Source organism: Sorghum bicolor, chromosome 3, assembly GCF_000003195.3.
Source record: "Sorghum bicolor cultivar BTx623 chromosome 3, Sorghum_bicolor_NCBIv3, whole genome shotgun sequence".
Classification (NCBI taxonomy): Eukaryota; Viridiplantae; Streptophyta; class Magnoliopsida; order Poales; family Poaceae; genus Sorghum; species Sorghum bicolor.
Genome location: NC_012872.2, coordinates 56086142 through 56105176, shown reverse-complemented (window position 1 = coordinate 56105176; position 19035 = coordinate 56086142). Strand labels below are relative to the sequence as shown.

Below are 19035 nucleotides of genomic sequence, written 5' to 3'. Positions count from 1 at the left end.
AACTTGCAATAGGTGTCGAAATTTACTGCTTTTGCTTGCTAAACACAAGATTATATGTTTCATGCAGCATGAAGCCAATGATGGTGATGCACAAACTCAAGTGTTATCGGATAGTGTTCATCAGGACCAGAATTCCTTTGCATTCACCGGCTTCACAGATTTGATAATGGTGCTTTTAATATTGCTCGTCTTAAATTTTGAAGAGCTAGTGTCAATATTTGTCTTCTCTTTTCTAACTGCTCATTTGGTTTTGCAGCTGACCCGGCTGTTCAAGATCTTTTTTAGATCTTTGATTTATTAGCTGCTATCACATATGGAACATTTCTGTCTTTTGGGATGATTGTTCAGCACCTTTGTGCTAATGGATTGCTTGAATGGAGATTATTTTGGTTCTTTTAGCCTTCATAGTTTCTTGGCTAACTGTACACATTTATATGTTGTGATGACTATTGATGGAAGTTATTTATTACCATGGAACTGTTCAAAATATTCAAGTGAATCCTATTTTAATTCTGCACTAAAATGACAGTATACTGAAACTCTGTATGTTTCCCCTGGCCACGAAGTGGGCTTTATTTGGGCTGGTTTCAAGTTTGGGCTGGACAGGCCTGCAGTGAGAGAACTAAGATGGACAGCCACCGTTGGATTCTAAATGAATGGCATCCAGCAGCAAGAAAGTCACCTGTGACTTTTGTTCACAAAGTTAGAGAATCTGGATCGATTCTTCCCCACACTCGTGACCAACACTTAGGGATGAAAACGGATCGGATACGGACGAATATCACTAAAATCATATTTGTTTTTATATTAAATACGGATAATATCAACCATGTCGGATAAGATATGATTGGATGTCGGCATCACAAATATACGATTTAAGTATTCGGATACGGATACGGTATCGGATGTTGAATATTCGAACTCGAATACGGACAGATCTAAACCCCTCTAAACGAATTCGGTCTCGAATACGGTCGGAAAATATCTGTACCGTTTTCATCCCTACCAACACTAGTGAGTAGATCTTTGTTGGTTACGCACGGACACATTATACTCACACGGCTACGCAGATCCTGGCATGGACACACAGATGGTTTGACCGACAGTTGTGCCCGGCACCAACGCGGTCCCACAGGTCAGCTACGTCGCATCGGCGATGTCTATGGCTCCTTCGGCCGACGCACCACTCCGGCCACTTCGTCTGAAGTGGACTGGGAGAAGGGCGGCGTGCGTGACACGCGACGGCGCGAGAAAGCCCAGAGCCTTGCGGGGCTCCTCCCCCCTCTTCCTCCGCTGCCTTCCCAGTTCCCACCAGCCCACCCAGGGCGACGAGGGCGATCGAGGGGGAATTCAGATAGCCCGTCTCATCGCAAAGGCTCCAGAATGGTGATTAGTGCTGTTCCCCTCCGCTTCGCTACTATCCTCCGTATACCCTATGATGGTTTTTTTTTTGCTTGCATTTTCTCTCTTTCTGTTGACTAGGTAGTGTGCCCGTGCGTTGCTACGGGATAACTAAAATTTTTTATTAAAAATACATGTATCGCACAATAAGATAATAATATTATAATAAAAACATAAATTATATATTTTCGAAAGGATAGCCATGGCAAAAGAAACTGCAAACACAGTAACGATTAGAATAGTCTATAGGAAACAATTAATAAAATGCTGAGCAAAAGACTTACGTATATGTATTGTGCTAAGTTGTACTCCATATCCTCACATATACCAGTGGATAGTTTTATGATGTTATTTTTAAGACTGCCATGTCATATAGAATGAAATAAAATACATCCCAGATAGTACTTGGTCCCTTAATCATGCCACATGCCAGTGTATGACAAGGAATTGACAGTTTGACAGTAACTTGCTAGTACCATCTAAACATATAATCCAGAGGCTAACAGGATAGCAGTGAAACTATTTCCAAATTCACATCTGTCCAACAAATCAGCTATCCAAACCCAACTAATCTTCTATCATTAATTGTATCTCATAACAGACTTGCTCTCAAAACAACTACAAACATGCATTGTGAGTGCTGACTGGACAATCAAGCAGGTAAGGAAATATGATAATCTCAGTCTGAAGCTGAGAATTAGATAGAGTCAGGTGGCCACCAACACAATACAAAGAAAACTGATCATCTATCATGCTTGGTCTATGTTAGGTTCATTACCACACCCAGGAATCCAAATTGGTTTGACAACTGAGATCGACAGAATTACAAAAGAAAAGAGGTCCAAGCATTGTGCACAAAATTTTGTGTAGTTCATGAAATATTGGAACAGCACCCGACAGCGCAGTCAAAGAACCAATGGAAATCACTAAGAGTCTACGATGGCTAAAATGTAATAGTACCAATACTTTACAGCTGAATAAATTCAGAACTACACCATTCCAGGAATGACCGGTCTAACCCATGATTAACTAAATCCAAGCATCACCATTGAAGTTTATCACATTCCTTTTTTGTAATAAGCATTTGTTGTTTATAAGTTCTATTTCTGGCTATCCTCTTATGTTTCCACTTTACAAAAACACATTTGTTCCTCTTTGATACTGCAGTACTGCAAATCAACGACCTTTCAGTATTTCGCATTAGTTCAACCCATAATCATATTTAGAACTGTAGTAAAGTGGCATTTCACCTGTCAGAAGGGTAGAACTCTGTGGAACTGAATCCCTGGTGCTCAGAACGAGTTCATTTCAAGGCAATATGCCCTTCTCTTGAGAAGCACCTTTGCAGCAGTCCGATATGGCTCCTCAAGGGCCTCTGAAATCCAGCATGTACCAACAGGACCTGCAGCCCCAGCCCCTTGGCCCTCGCTCAAGGCATCCTCGCTTGGTCTGATCGCAACCAGTGTCGCGCCCTTCAGCAGGGTTCCCCCAGGCAGCTCAATGAGCGGTGCATAGTGCAGACGCATACTGAGTGCCGGCATGAGTGTGCGGTGCGAGCTCTCTGACGGAGAGACGGGCCGCACCCGCAGTTCCTGCAGCTGCCTCTTGTCCATGGTGAGCACCCCTTGGCCGTCGGCATCTGTCAGGTCCAAGCTCTCCAGCGTTTCGTGATTACAGATAATCGGGTGCAGCGAGTAATGCCTCGCCGACGCAGCAATCAGGGAGCTGATGGTCCAGACAACGCGAAGCTTGAGGCCTCCATTTGTGTAGAGAGAATCAGGCAGGCTCCCCGGCTCTTCAGTCTCCCTACTGGTATCCGGAGCGGCGGCCGTGCTGTCGGCCGCAGCAGGTTCCGCCTGGGTGGTCGACCCTGTGGGCGGCTTGGACAAGACCGACGAGGCGCCGAGGATGACGCAGCTGCCGAGGGTGGAGCCGAAGTCGGCCTTCCACTTAAGGAGCACACCGTCGTCAATGCCGAGCTCGCCCGTGGGCAGCTCGATGTGGAGGCGCCGCAGCTCCCTGAAGGAGCGGAGCACCTCGGAGGGCGAGTGGTGGGAGACGTCCGCGACGGGTGCGGGCGGGGAAGCGGGCAGTGGTGGGTCGGAGCGCCGGGAGACGGCCGCCGCGGCGGGGGAGAGGATCTGGGCGAGCGCGTGGATGGGCTTGGCGATGCCGCCGAGCAGGACGCGCGCCATGTGCGCGAGCGCGCCGCCGCGCCCGCGCGCGGCCGGGGCCGGGGCCTGGTGCGTCGGGGAGCCCGGTGCGGCGGCGGCGGCGGAGGGCGTCGGGTCGTCGGGGATGACGCAGTCGACGCGGACGAAGACGGAGTTGACGAGCGGCACGAGCGCGTGGAAGCGGCGCGAGACGAGGGCGCAGCGGCCCAGCGCCTTGACGTCGCCGATGCGGTTGAGGACGTCGAGCAGCACCGCGTCGTGGAGCCGCTCGAACTGGTCCGCGGCCTCGGACCCGCCGCCGCATGGGCACCCCACCACCTCCACCTCCTCCTCCAGCTGCTGCTGCTGCTGCCGCGGCGCCGCCTCCAGCTCCATCCCACGCAGGCTGCAGGCAGGCACACAGATCGGGATCGTGGAGAGGCGTCGGCGCGGGGCGGGGCGAGAGCCGGTCGGCCAGAGAAGCCATGGCGGCTCATGCGACGATCTCCTTGCTGCCGCTCATGCTACGTGCAACGGATGGTCCAGCGCCTTGGTGTCCTACCCCTTGCTGCCGCTCTTGGGCTTCTTGCTCCACGAGCACGAGGAAGAGGCGGTGATGCGGAACACAGATTTCGGGGGTCTCTGCTCACGGTGGAAAGGGGGAGGGGATCGAGGGTGTTTTGTTCTTCTTAGTTGTAGGAGATATATCCAGAATTTGTTTGCGGCTACCGTGTCTTTTTGTGCTTTTGCACCCGAGTTGCGGGTCTGCGCCGAAATTGAGTTAGGGTTTTCTACATTCTGCATGTGACGCTAGCATTGTGGGTGGGCTGTTGGTTCGGCTGTTAATCACTTTTTTATTTTTGAAAGTTCCAGTCTTAGCTGACATGTGTTAATAAGGAGAGTTAGAGTTACATGCACAAGAGGTGTTCACATCGCCTTATAGCTGGTAGACTACCAAGCATTCAAGCATGCAATAGAAAATTCCTGTTGATTAAGGGGGATAGACTCTTGATGCCCGTCTCTGCTCCAGTTGATTACTTGGTCATGGATTTAGATTTTGATTGTTCTTCTCCCAATCTCCCTAGCCTCGTAGATAGGTTAAAATCTCCAATGCATAGTCATAGTTCACCTTTAAATGGTTTGGTTTCTCGATCTGATGATGTCTTCCAGGAAGGATAGCTTAGGCCCATATACAGTTGTCAGCTTGAATTTTGTGTTTGTTGGCAAGATGGAGACTTTCATGGAGAGGGAGAAATCTTTCATTGTCACTGAGTTTGTTGAGATGAAATCACTATCATTGTGATTGTGGTATCTGAAGAGTGGTGTTTTGCTTGTGTTACAGGACTTGGTCAGCGATAGCGACCATGGAGATGAGTTTGAGTGGGACAATTACGGTGATGGGGAAGCAGGGAGCAGCGATGGAGATGAGTTTGAGTGGGACAGTGAGGGTGATGGGAAGCTGGTTCATCGGTTTAGACGTCGAGGAACATTCATGCTCCTGGCCCGTCCACGCTGGCAAGGCTGGTGAGTGCCATCACCGACTATCTACTTGTTCATTACATGTTTGTACCTGTTACCTGTTATATGGTCCTATGGTCACAATCTTCATGTAGTCTTTTCTTGTGCAACTGCTGGGGAAGAGCTTGAAGATGGATCTTGTGTGGCTGCCGGTGGGACCGGGGAGCTGACAGGATTCTAATGGCGAGAGAGACAATGGGGCAGCACCTTCTGTGTATACGCTTGATTATTTTGTGGGGATGGGTTTCTCCAGAGAGACTGTCTTGAAGGCCATGATTGAAAATGGTACAATTATACTAATAACTGATTTTTGAGTTGCAGCTTTTCCTTTTGCATATTGTGATTGACTGATGCCTTTGCTTTCAGGGACCGCGGGGAGGATTCATTACTTGATCTCTTCTTTTCACATATAAGGCCTTGTTTGGATGTAGTCGGATTCACACCAATCCACATGTATTGAGGTGGATTGGAGTGGAACTTAAACTAAATTCCACCCCAATCCACACCAACACACATGGATTGAAGTGAATCCGACAACATCCAAACAAAGCCTAAGGTGTTTTACAATGCACAATCTTTTACTCAATTTGGGCTAAAGCTTGTTTTTTTTTCTGGGAATAGGTTGTGCATTTTACAAGGGATGTGAAATGCAGGAGATAAGGCTGTAACCCTTTGGTGGATAATCACTCTTCTGCTTGTGTTCCTCATCCTGTTGACAATGACGATGATAAACTGGGATGATGCGAACAACAGCGATGATCACCTAAGCGCTGATGACTCTGATGATGAGGTATTTCCATGGTTTCCCGTTGGTCTTCATTACAAAATGTAGTTGCTGTACTTTATCAATTCGATCAACTATCATGCTTAAACAATTTATTGTTCCTGTTTCGTCTTAACTCTTAGGCTCATTGTTTCCTTTTTTTTTTCATATGGCGTACTTGTATCTGCCCCTCAGTTTAAACTGGTGCTAGCTACATAGCTTTATGAGAAACATGAGCTAGCAATGCATGTATTCCATTCAGTTTTTTGAGGGAAGGTTGTTTCCGGCAAAACCAATGATTCAATATGTTTGTTAAAAGAGCTTGCTAATGAAACTGTTAACTTAATCTTTCTTGCCACTTGATCTTTAGTTTTCTTTGCACTTGTTTCATTTTTCATGTCTCTTTCTAATCAATACTATGTGATATTCATAGTTGGGCGTAATTTAGCTATGTGTCCCTTTTCATTATCTGTTCTTGTTGACCTTATCTCTATGGAGTTTCTTTTTAACCTTCAACTTTACGTATCTTTAGTGCCATCCTTCGCTATAGTTTTGATTAAAAAAAAGTAATAGGGTGCATAGCATTTGTGTGTTTATGTTTAGAATGCTTTTTCCTTGTAATTATAATCCAAATAACTTATCCAGAAAGTTTATGGGTTATTTACTCACATGCTATTCCACTTTTGATTGATCAAGTTTTAGCTACATATAGTTTGTTCTTTTCTGTGGTGGTGGGTTGCTTTAGGAATAGCTACATTGTTGTAATCCTTTATGCTTCCAGAGGATCTGCATTCATATTTTGATTTAGAAGTAGATTTTTTTTGTGATTTAAGTGTTGGGCATGTGTGTTGGAGACTGCATATAGCTGAGGTTGGATGAATTAGACTTCACTAGGCTTCCTAACTTGTTTGTTGAACCATTGCCCACAATTTCTAATCTCGTAGGCAGAGTAATCTATGAGTTGCTTTCTATATGCTTTCCTATGTTTTCATGCAGCCATTTCTACAAGAGATGTCACGGAGGGACAAAAAGGTCGAGTCCTTAGTGAGCATGGGCTTTCGTGAGGATGAAGCCAAAATGGCTCTTACTACGCCTCATTTGAATCTGCTGCAAATGTAGACCTTGTTCAAATGGAACTAACTTATTCTGTCTACCTGGTTTAATATTACTCAGGGCAAGACGCAGATATATCTGTGTTAGTTGAGTTAATCTGCCCTTCAATGGCTGCTGGAGCCAGTTACTATGAGCGTGATGCAAACAACATGGTATATGTGGTTAAAGTGTTCATCTGACGCAGGAAAATGTTCCTTTAACCTAATGGAGTGACACTAAAACTGTCTTTATAATTCTGCAGGAGGCAGGTTTGGATTGTTGTGGTTCCTCTGTAAGAAAGCGGACAAAGTTCATGGAAAAGAAGAAGATAAATGGGAAGCGATTTGGGGGTTGGGCACGAGAAAGTGGAGGGTCCATAGATGGTAGGCATGAGGAGTCAATGCCTCTCCCAAACCCAATGGCTGGATTCAACTTGCCAGGTGATAGGGTGTCAATGGACAGATTGCTTCCCAAAGAGGCTATTGGACACCCCTTTTTCTATTATGAAAATATGGCTCTTGCTCCAAAAGGTGCATGGGCAACCATCTCAAGTTTCCTGTATGACATCCAGCCCGAGTTTGTTGATTCGAAGTTTTTATGCACTGCTACAAGGAAAAGAGGTTATATACATAACCTCCCAATTGCCAACAGGTCTCCTCTCATTCCCTTGCAACCAAAGACGATGCATGATGCCTTTCGCTGTACCAAGCAGTGGCGGCCCTCATGGGACACAAGAAAACATTTTAACTGCATTCAAACATGTACAGCTAGCTTAGCGCTGACAGGAAGGATTCATGATGCTCTTGCAATGAGTGAAGACCCACCATCTCCAGAAGTCCAGAAATATGTCTTGGAACAATGTATGAAGTGAAATTTGGTTTGGGTTGGTGGACACAGAGTTGCTCCTCTCTCTCTTTTTTTGTGAAACGGAGAGTTGCTCCTCTCGAGCCTGAAGAAATAGAGTTTCTGTTTGGTTTTCCAAAGGACCATACCAGGGGAATCAGCCGGATCGAGAGGTTCAGATCTCTAGGTAACTCATTCCAAATACATACAGTTGCATACCATCTTTCAGTACTAAGGGAGATGTTTCCAGATGGCATTGAAAGTGTATGAATGATTGATTGTATTCCAAGTATGAGTATAGGAGTACATATATACACGCTTGGGTGGCATGCAAGCCTACCACAATTGGCGTGGTGACATCCACAATTATAGGCCTAATTACATTAGTCTAACACTCCCCCGCAGTCTAATCAGGGGCATCGCTAATGGTCAGACTGGACCGGAACTCCTGAAATAACGAGGTAGGAAGACCCTTGGTGAAAACGTCGGCGTGCTGTGATGTCGTGGGAACATGAAGGACCCGAGCATGGCCGAGTGCAACTTTCTCTCGAACAAAGTGGAGATCAATTTCTACATGTTTTGTTCGCTGATGTTGCACTGGATTGCTGGAGAGATATACTGCACTGACGTTGTCACAATAGACCAAGGTAGCTCGACGAGGAGGTTGGTGAAGCTCGAACAGTAGCTGTCGCAGCCAGGTGGCTTCAGCTACGCTATTCGCCACAGCACGGTACTCAGCCTCAGCACTGGATCGTGAGACCGTGTGCTGACGCTTGGAGGACCAGGACACTAGGTTGTCACCTAGGAACACTGCGTAGCCAGAGGTGGAGCGACGGGTATCCGGACATCCAGCCCAATCTGCATCTGTGTACACAACGAGCTCTGTAGGTGACGAGCGGCGCATAGTCAAACCAAGTGAAAGTGTGCCTCGTAGGTACCGTAGAATCCGCTTGAGAGCCACAAGGTGGGGCTCCCTGGGGTCATGCATGTAGAGGCATACTTGCTGAACAGCAAAAGCAATATCTGGATGTTAGATACTGCAGGGCGCCAGCGAGACTGCGATACTGTGTGGAGTCAGCGACAGGGGGTCCATCTGCGGATAATTTGGAGTGTACATCAACAGGGGTGCTGCAAGGCTTACACTCGCTCATCCCGGCTCGCTCCAAAATGTCCTGAGAGTACTGTCGTTGAGAAAGAAATAAACCACTGGCAGAGCGTGTCACTGAAATGCCCAGAAAATGGTGAAGTGGACCCATATCGGTCATAGCGAACTCACGCTGCAGAGCTCCAATAATCTGCTTCAGAAGGCTGGCAGAGGAAGCAGTGAGAACAATGTCATCCACATAGAGCAACAACAAAGCTGTGTGTGTCCCTCGTCAATATATAAAAAGTGAGGTGTCGGACTTTGCTTCAACAAATCCAAGTAAAATAAGATGAGAGGCAAACCGATGATGCCAAGCACGCGGAGCCTGCTTCAGACCATATAGAGACTTGTTGAGCCGACAGACGAAATCCGGACGAGAAGAATCCACAAAACCCGTGGGCTGAATGCAGTACACTGTCTCTGTGAGGGTACCATGCAAGAACGCATTTTTCACATCCAGCTGGTGAATTGGCCAGTCCTCAGAGAGAGCCAGTGAAAGAACAACTCGGACTGTTGCGGGCTTGACCACTGGGCTGAATGTCTCATCATAGTCAATACCAGACCGCTGTGTGAAACCCCGGAGAACCCAACGGGCCTTGTAACGATCCAAAGAACCATCTGCAAGTAGTTTGTGACGAAAAATCCACTTGCCGGTGACCATATTAACACCGGGTGGCCGTGGCACAAGACTCCAGGTGTCATTGGCAATCAAGGCGTCGTACTCAGTTTGCATAGCGGAACGCCAATTTGGATCGGACAGAGCACCACAGACAGAGCTGGGCAGTGGCGACATGGGCACAGCGTGGAGGTTGAGGCGATCCACAGGCTGTGCGATGGGTAGCGATAGCCTTTGTGGTCGGAAGAGTAGCCGAGGAACACGCATAGGGAGGAGCGGGGTGCAAGTTTGTGGGGTGCTGTAGCGGACATGTTGGGGTAGCAAGCACACCCAAAAACTTTGAGATGGTCATAGGAGGGTTGGGTGGAATAGAGATGGGTGTAGGGTGTCGAGAAGGCGAGGGTTTTGGTGGGGAGCCGGTTGACAAGGTGGGTGGCAGTGTGTAGAGCCTCGACCCAGTAAACTGGAGGAAGGCTCGCCTGAAAGAGAAGGGAGCGCACAATATTATTAAGAGTGCGAAGAGAACATTCGGCCTTTCCATTTTGCTGAGAAGTATAGGGACATGACATGCGAAGTTGGACACCGTGGGAGAGAAAGAACGTGCGGGCTGGGGAATTGTCAAATTCACGGCCATTGTCGCACTGGACGTTCTTGATGGTGGTGCCAAATTGTGTGTGAACATAGGCAAAAAAATTGGAAATGGTGGAAAACGTCTCGGATTTTAGGCGGAGAGGAAAAGTCCAAATGTAGTGTGAGCAATCGTCTAAAATAACAAGATAATATTTGTACCCAGATACACTAACAATAGGAGATGTCCAAAGATCACAGTGTATCAAATCAAAATTATGAGTGGCGCGAGAGCTAGATGACCCAAACGGAAGCCGTGTGTGCCGACCGAGCTGGCACGCATGGCATATATGGTGGAGTTCATCTTTATTGCAGGAGATAACACTGAAGCTGATGAGCTTGGACAAAGCTTCACGCCCAAGGTGACCGAGACAGCGATGCCAAAGCGAGGTGGGTGCAGCGATGAGGGCGGAAGTGCTGGTGGCGGGTGGGAAGAACGGGTAGAGGTCGCCGGAGCTATTGCACCTGGCGATCACGTTCCTGGTGTGTAGATCCTTCACAGAAAGACCAATGGATCAAACTCAATGGAACAATTGTTATCGGTGGTAAAACGACGAATGGAAATCAGATTCTTAATTATATTTGGAGAAACTAAAACATCATTAAGAACAAGATTATGATGCGGAAAAGAAAAGGTATGTGATCCAGTGGCAGTGACAGGAAGAAGTGCGCCATTACCCACAATGATAGATGAAGGTGTAAGAGATGACGGTGAGGTAACGGTGGAGAGTTTACCGGCATCCGTAGTCATATGAGCCAGCACCGGAGTCGGCATACCATTCGGATGGTGTGTGCGGGGTGAGCGACATGGTGTTGAACGACTGCACCAGGGAGTCCTGGTTCCATGCGCCTCCTTGAGTGGGGTTCCAGGGTGGCTGCACAGCCACCGGAAAGGGCACCGGGGGGGCCTGGAACGTTGATGGCGAGTGCACAGCTCCGCCGTAGACGGACGGTGGGGGCGCGGTGTAGCCGGTGCCATAGACGCCACCGCCCGGAACGCTGCCGAACGACCCGCCATACTGTGGAAAAGCGGTGAAGGCCGGCTGAGGCGGCGGAGGGCGGCCGTATGGCCACATCTGCAGCGAGCCTGCCCAAGGCTGAGCAAAGGACGGATGCACACCCTGGTGCATGCCCGACGGTGCGCTGTGCTGTCCAGCAGAGGGCGTGCCCCCTCCAGGAGGCTGCTGGCTGCCACCACGCCCGCCGCGGCCACGGCGACGACCGTTGGTGCGCTGGCCACCAGTGGGCGCACCGGGGGGACGCTGTGGAGCCATCGGGTTCCCCTGGCGCGATGTGGAGGAGGGCGCCGGCGGGCCAGCCGCAGCCGGCTGCTGATGCGCGATGAGAGCCGTGGGCGGTGAGGGCGGGCGAGCATCAATCTCCATCTCCTCCAGTAAGAGGTGCGTCCGGGCCTCGGCGAACGTCGGGAACGGACGATGCATCTTGAGGATCGACACCATGTGGCGGAATTTACCGCTCAGCCCGCGAAGAAGGGTGAGAACCATCTGGCGATCACCGATGGGGTCGCCGAACTCGGCGAGGGACGCAGCCATGGTCTCCAGACGACGGCAAAAATCGGTGATCGACATGGAGTCTTGCCGGAGGTTACGGAACTGCGTCTCGAGGAGGAGGGCGCGAGACTCCTTCTGGCCAAGGAACTCGTCCTCGAGGTAGCACCACGCCTCACGCGCGGGGCGTTGGCGGATCATGAGCGACTGCTGCAAATCGCCGGAGACGGTGCCGAAGATCCACGTCAAGACGACGCAGTCCGCCTGGAGCCATGCGGGGCGCTCGGGGAACACCTGATCGTCGAGCACGTGGCGGGTCAGCGCATACTTGCCGAGCACAGTGAGGAACATCCCGCGCCACTTGGTGTCGGTGTTCGTGACCTTGTCGAGGATGACGGGGATGAGCGCCTTCACGTTGACGACGGCGGTAGCCTGCGCCCAGATGGCTTCGTGAGCGCTCTCGTACTCGTCCAGGGCGGCGTTGCAAAGGCGGGCCTCCTCAGCCCGACGCGCTTCTTCAGCGCGAGCAGCGTCGGCTTCTTTGGCCGCCTTGGCGGCTGCCGCGGCGGCGGCGTCGTCGTCTTCGCCAGCCATGTGGGGCAGGACCGGCGGTCACACCTGGTGACGCGATCAACAGCAGGCGATCGTACAGGTACAGCACGTGCAGCTCCAAGCACGTACAGCACGTTGATGACGACGGCGGCGGTCGGGAGTCGTACGTACAGCACGTAGAGCAGGAGATCGGGAACGGAGGCAGGATCAGATCGGCGGCCACACCCGGTGACGAGGGCAGCTACGGGTTGGGCGATCGGATCGGCAGCGCGGGCGATGAGACCGGCAACACACCCGGCGACATGTAGTCAGCGACGGTGGTGGCGATCGGATCGGCGGCGGGCGCTGGTTTGCGTTGCGGAAGGGTAGCGGATCGAAACCGCGATTGATACCATGAAAGTGTATGAATGATTGATTGTATTCCAAGTATGAGTATAGGAGTACATATATACACGCTTGGGTGGCATGCAAGCCTACCACAATTGGCGTGGTGACATCCACAATTATAGGCCTAATTACATTAGTCTAACAGGCATGAACGTTTTGTCTTTGTTCTCTGGGATTGGAGAGGCTGAGCCTGAGATAGCTCTGCACAAGCTTGGATTCGTATGAAGACAGTGGTCTCTGTTGAGATATCTAAAGTAAACAGGACTATCTTGAAAGCCTGGTGGGATGAAACCCAATCAGGAACATTGATTGAAATCGCTGATGTCAAGGATATAACCGATGATTGGCTTGAGTCAACTATGGGAAGAATAGGTGGGTTCGACTTGGTAATTGGTGGCAGCCCATGCAACAATTTTACTGGGAGCAATCGCTACCACCGTGATCTTAGCGGGTGAGCACTCTTTTCTGTTCTACCACTTTCCTAGAATCTTGGGTTGTGTGAGGTCAGTGATGCAGCGGATGCAGTCTTAAGTTATTACTATACAGAAACAGAAATGCATGCAACGGCATAGCACCATTTTGGATGGGACCTATTGCCAATTGCTCGTCCCTAGGAACTTGAACTCAATATATTGTAGAATCCTTCATTGATTTGGAACATGTCTCCTTTGAGATATGACACCCTTCTCCAAGGTTCTATTGCTGAAGAACTGCTGCCTGTTGCTTGACATGGCAAAGTCATTCCCATTTTTCATCAAGTGGCCTATTTGATCTGCCGTGTATCATCTTAAATTTGCAATACATGCCTAGTGTTGCCAGCAAGCCTGGTACCTTCTACCTTTCAAGAGCCACTCCTTTTGTTGAAACCTGGATATGTAGTATAAAGATTGTCATAAAATCAAATTCACTTTAATTCATTGTTTGTTAGTTTTGAAGGAAAGCTGGGTAGGATGCCAGGGATTGTCCTTCTTTCGGTGCCTCTAGCATTTGCTATTACTCCAGTGTAGTTAGAATGAATATTTCCCAAAAAAAATTGTATTCCAGCTATAATATTTTTGGTAAGTAACCCAAGGATCCTGGTCTGGACTGCTTACCAATATCTTAACCTGCCACAATTTAACAAAAGCAGTACTAGGGCACTGTTTATTGCAAGGTCAGATGGCCCATGTGTTCACATGCTGTCAAAGGTTTAGCAAAGCACAGATCTGGGGTCATTCACCTGGAGTTCAAAAAAATGGCGTGACAAACATCAGAAAAGGGTGCTTTCCATACTTGTAATGCTTTTTGGACAAGGAGCGCCGGGGATGAAAACGGCGAGTCGCTGCGGCGGACGACGCCCTGCTCCATCATGGCGGCGCACTGGCGTTCCAGCTCATCTTTGTGGGCCGCCGGGTAGCGATACGGCCGCACGGCGACGGGAGCCGAACCTGGCTTGAGGACGATGGCATGGTCCCGAGTACGCGGTGGTGGAAGGCCTGATGGCGCAGCGAAGATGTCGGCGTAGGCGGCCAGGAGCTCATCCAGCAGCGTCCCACTGGCCGCTGCGATGGTGCGCAAACTGGTGACAGATGAGGACGGCAGGCCGGCCCAGGTGATGTGGCGTCCGTCAGAGTGGAAGGACATCGTACGCTCGGCGAAGTTCCACACGACGTCGCCCAGCGTGCGCATCCAACACGTCCCCAGCACCACCTCGTACCCCGCAAGTGGCATGACAAAAAGATCGGTGGAGAAGGCGGTGCCGTTGATGGAGAAAGGCGCGTTCCGTATAACGCCTGGGCAGGCCACTCGTTCGCCATTGGCAACCGTGGCTGTCAGTCGCGGGTGGTCCTGAATCGGTAGGCCGGTGAGGCGCGCCGCGTCCTCGCTGATGAAGCTGTGCGTGGAGCCACTGTCGAGCAGCGCGAGAAGGGAGGCCGATCCTACGGACACCTTGATCTGAATGGTGTCCGAGACCGGTACTCCAGCGACGGCGTGCAGGGAGTAACAAGGCGCTTCGGTTCCAGGGTCCGCCTCTGCGGTGTCTGCTGCTGCGGGCGGGGCGTCGGCGGCATCGATCTCGACCCCGTCCACGAAGAACAGCCGCTTGCAGAAGCGATTGTGGCCCCTGGCGTAGGGTTCGTTGCAGTTGAAGCAGAGACCTTGGCGGCGCCGATCCGCCATCTCGGCCGGGGACAGTCGACGATGAGGGCCCTCCGCTTTGCCCTGCTGCGCAGCTGCTGGAGGGGCTGGCAGGGCCAGCGGTGGCTGCGGGGCCGGCAGGGCCAGCCGCGGCGCCGGCGTGGGCAGCAAGCCGCGCGGGGGTGCCCGGGCAGGCGGTGGCGGAGCCGGCCTGGACAACTCCATCAACTCCACCTGGCGGGCCAGGCTCATGGCCTCGGCGAGGGTAGCCGGATTGTGAAGGCGAACGGCGTGACTCAGGGGCGGAAGAAGGCCGCCGGTGTATAGCTGAACACGCTGCTCCTCCTCGAGGCGGCCTGCTCGGGGCAAGAGGGCCTGAAACCGGTTGGAATATTCGTCGACGGTGTCGGTACGCCGGCACTCAGCGAGCTCGAACATCGGCGCGGAGCGGAGGGGAGGCCCAAACCGAAGGTGCAAGAGATCCTTGAAGTGAGTCCAGTTCGGCGTGCCATCGTCCGCCTGCAGCTGGATGAACCAGAGCTGGGCGACGTCGTCGAGGTGGTAGGACGCCATGGCCACGCGGTCTTCCACTGGTGTGCGGTGTTGGCGGAAGTAGGCGTCGCATTTGTTGATGAAGAGAAGCGGGTCCGTCGTGCCGTCGAAGCGCGGAAAGTCCCACTTCTTGTGTTTCGGATGGAAATCCTGTTCGTGAAGACCACCAGGGCGGCCATCGCCGCTACTGGAAGAGGAGACGGTCTTCTCCTTGACGGAAGCCACGTCGGCCTTGAGGACCATCATCTCGGCAGCCATGGTCTTCATCTCGGCGAGGAGATCGGCGAGCGTGGGTTCGGCCATGGGGTGCGGGCGCAGGGTGGAGGTGATCGAGGGTGTTGGCGATGCTGGCGGTGTTGGGCGTGGAACGGCGGCGGCGGCGGCGGATCGGGTGGAAGAGGATCGGCTGACACGTGATACCAGGTTGTCAAGGGCCTGGTAATCTAGGGTAGGCGGCCCTCGACTACGAAGATCGTAGTCTCCAGCCGTACTTCCGATCCGGAGGTTATGCCCCTCTCGGACGACCGGGCTTGAGAGGTTTAGGGAGAAAAGAGAGTTTAGATAATTGATATTGCTTGCTTTATTCCAAAGTCCAAAGCTAGTACATATAGTCCCACGGCTGGAGGCCGTAAGGAAACCAAACTAATCCTTTCTATAATTTAGGATCTAAACAAATCTTTCCTTCCTATCCTAGCCACTGGGCGCAGCCAGGCCAGCGTGCGCGCCAAGCTGGGCGCGACCTGCACGCTCCTGGTCCCGCCTTATGTCACGGTTGCGCCTACGACGCGCATAGGCTTGGCCCCACATGACAGCAAGTAACATATTTGGCCCTTTATTGTTAATTCCCGTATAGATCAGTTGGTAACTGATCCCATTAGATTAGATGATAAGACCCATGCCTTTTCTAAGTTCAAAAAAAGGACCCATGCCTTTTTGCCACTGTGGAATTTACTTATATTTACAAGAACTGTTACTAGTAAAAATCACATCAATCTTGTGTAATCCAATATTGTTGTTGTCATACTTGAAGATGCCTGAAAGCATTTGCAGAACCCGGATTTATGAGGACCGAGCGTAGCTCGGTTGGCTCGCTCGCTAGGTGTGCCAGTGGCCGGGCGTGAGTTGGATTCCCTAAATCGACACTCGTGTGCCTCATCTCGTGGTTTTTCCCTGTTTCATCTGCAGCCTCTCTCGCGTGAAGCCACAATGGAATTGTGACGTGCCTGTTGTCTACGGAACCTATTGGTCCCGGCGATCTCAAGAAGGACGCGATCTTCCGATCTTTTGTGTAGTTGTAGGTCTAGTTCTGCATGCGTAGTGTAAGTGTGGTGTGTGTGGGTAGCATAGGTGTGCGTTCGTGAATGTACAAGATACTGTAGCTGTGCCCGAATGAGAGGCTTAAAAAAAACCCGGATTTATGATGCCTAGAATTTCTAGGTGTAGTCGATCTTGGCGGCATACGATCAGTCATCAGTGCTATTGAAATCTGGTGTTCTTTCTATCTTTTATATGGTACCGGCAAGTTGAGATCTTAAGCCTCTAATCTCTGCTGGTCTCTGCCATTGTGGCTGGGTTCTGGGGATGGGTGGGTACTATAAGGCCTTGTTTAGTTCCCAGAAAATTTTGCAAAATTTTTCATATTTTCCGTCACATCGAATCTTTAGACGCATGCATGAAGTATTAAATATAGACGAAAATAAAAACTAATTGCACAATTTGGTCGGAATTGACGAGACGAATCTTTTGAGCCTAGTTAGTCCATAATTGGACAATATTTGTCAAATACAAACGAAAGTGCTACAATATCGATTTTCCAAAATTTTTCGGAACTAAACAAGGCCTAAGCGTCGGCAGCTTTGTGGGTCAACCTCCGTGGTGTCTAGATCAAATCAAAATATGCATGATTGCCCTTTCAGGGACAACGCAATGGACCATATGATGTTGATTCCGGCGGCCTGTGTGGGTGGGGCTTCGTCTCCAACTGGATGAATAGCTTTTCCAGCGAGCTACTGGATCATGTTACAGGTTAGGCCTTGTTTGAATATAGTCGGATTCATATCAATCCACATGTGTTGAGGTGGATTAGAGTGGAACTTGAACTAAATTCCACACCAATCCACACCAACACACATGGATTGAAGTAAATCCGACAACATCCAAACAAGACCTTACTATTCACTCGTATTTGCGGAGTGATTGTTGCTGTAGCTAGCTGGTATATCGTCTAAGGCCCTGTTTAGATTGGAGATGAAAATTTTTTGGGTGTCACATCGAATATGTCTGAAGGATGTCGAGAGACGTTTTTAGAAACTAATAAAAAAACAAATTACATAGCTCAACACGAAACTGCAAGACAAATCTATTAAGTATAATTAATCTGTCATTAGCACATGTGGGTTACTGTAGCACTTAAAGCTAATCATGGAGTAACTAGGCTTAAAAGATTCGTCTCGCGATTTTCAACCAAACTGTGTAATTAGTTTATTTTTTTGTGTGCATTTAATGTTCCATACATGCGTCCAAAGATTCGATGGAATGGATGAAAAATTTTTGGTTAGAGAACTAAACAGGGCCTAATAGAAATGGATTACTTGGTGGAACTGATAGTGATAGGGGAACACGCACTGAATTACATACATGTCGCCTGATTTGGCAATGGTTCAGAATTGTTGCATGTGACACGGTGACAGACGCTGAGTGCACGTCTCCATGCTCTTATGAATGAATCATGAAGGAAGAGAAACTTTCTGCGGGTTGCACGTTCTCTAGGTCTTGTTCTTGTTGAGTTCAAATTTTTTTTGCAAAATAGATATTATAGTACTTTTATTTGTATTTAACAAATATTGTTTAGACTAACTAGACTTAAAAGATTTGACTTGTAAATTATAAGGCTGTGTAATTAGTTTTTATCTATATTTAATGCTCCGTAGGATTTGATGTAACTGGAAATTTATTTTTTTTGTAATTTTTTTGAATTAAACAAGACCCTAATTTATATTAGGTTGGCAATCGCAATGATGAAATTGTTTGCTTGCGTGGTCGTAAAGCGACCTGATTGTGACGGGACGAGGTCCTCCTCCAACTTCGTTGACAGCATCTAACGCGAGCAGATCTGGCGGATGGCGACAGTCGCGGTGCACGAATACTCGGTAGTACAGTAGTATACTAGTGCTCTTTTCATTCACATGCGGATACTAGTCACTAGTGCTCTTTTCATTCACAAGACATTATTCATATCTTAAAGGTCGAAGGTTGACATGCGGATACTGCATCTGCATCTTGAATGGAATTTTTTAGGACGGAGCAGCACAGAAAAACCACGCTCTTTGTATGGGTCCACCGTTCTGCTTATCTTGGTCGGTAGAGCTAGGGAAATTCATCAAAGATTCGTCCCGTGCTTACAATGCAATCCTGCAAAAAATATGGCATTCCCCGCACCAAATCCGAATGGAATCGGCTGAAATACTTGTTCTCACTTAAACCAAGTGCACGCCACCAAAGTCCAATTCCCAGAGGCAAAACGGGGCATCATCAAAAGAGAAATAATCGGACCCTGGATTAAACGGCCAGGCTGCAAGCTTTCCACACATTTCTCCGCGCACGGGGCGCACCGCACCGCACCTGCGCTTTTGCTGCCGCGGCAGGAGCTTACGGTTTTTGAGACGACGGAGAGAGGCGTTTCGCTCTTCCGCACGCCTCCGACCAACCATGCAACTTGAGCTTTCGGCTACAGGAACCAAACGTTTCGTTCGTGTAGCAAA

General features: G+C 49.7%; 3 protein-coding genes and 1 pseudogene across 3 annotated transcripts; 1 reads left to right on the top strand and 3 right to left on the bottom strand.

The window, feature by feature from the left end:
• On the top strand, positions 1228-13135 carry LOC110433727 (annotated as a pseudogene).
• LOC8054901 (F-box protein At4g18380) lies at positions 2325-4539 on the bottom strand. The gene is made up of 2 exons (XM_002455928.2): positions 2652-4539; positions 2325-2570 (listed from the first exon to the last, which is right to left on the bottom strand). The coding sequence occupies exon 1, from the start codon at positions 3948-3950 to the stop codon at positions 2694-2696; it is 1257 nt and encodes a 418-aa protein (XP_002455973.1). The 5' UTR covers positions 3951-4539; the 3' UTR covers positions 2325-2570; positions 2652-2693.
• LOC110433357 lies at positions 10500-12753 on the bottom strand. The gene is made up of 2 exons (XM_021455285.1): positions 10893-12753; positions 10500-10651 (listed from the first exon to the last, which is right to left on the bottom strand). The coding sequence occupies exons 1-2, from the start codon at positions 12257-12259 to the stop codon at positions 10630-10632; spliced, it is 1389 nt and encodes a 462-aa protein (XP_021310960.1). The 5' UTR covers positions 12260-12753; the 3' UTR covers positions 10500-10629.
• On the bottom strand, positions 13759-15577 carry LOC110433726. Its single transcript, XM_021456248.1, has 2 exons — positions 13877-15577; positions 13759-13782 (listed from the first exon to the last, which is right to left on the bottom strand). Exons 1-2 carry the CDS (start codon positions 15575-15577, stop codon positions 13759-13761), a joined length of 1725 nt encoding a protein of 574 aa, XP_021311923.1.

What these genes read in the sequence shown, in the direction of transcription:
- LOC8054901 (XM_002455928.2), bottom strand. Translation starts at nt 3,950, where the DNA reads ATGGAGCTGGAGGCGGCGCCGCGGCAGCAGCAGCAGCAGCTGGAGGAG.
- LOC110433357 (XM_021455285.1), bottom strand. Translation starts at nt 12,259, where the DNA reads ATGGCTGGCGAAGACGACGACGCCGCCGCCGCGGCAGCCGCCAAGGCG. An exon ending in TCATATGACTACGGATGCCG is followed by an intron (nt 10,652 to 10,892) that starts GTAAACTCTCCA and finishes CTTTCTGTGAAG; the next exon opens with GATCTACACACCAGGAACGT.
- LOC110433726 (XM_021456248.1), bottom strand. Translation starts at nt 15,577, where the DNA reads ATGGCCGAACCCACGCTCGCCGATCTCCTCGCCGAGATGAAGACCATG. An exon ending in TTGTCCAAAAAGCATTACAA is followed by an intron (nt 13,783 to 13,876) that starts GTATGGAAAGCA and finishes AACCTTTGACAG; the next exon opens with CATGTGAACACATGGGCCAT.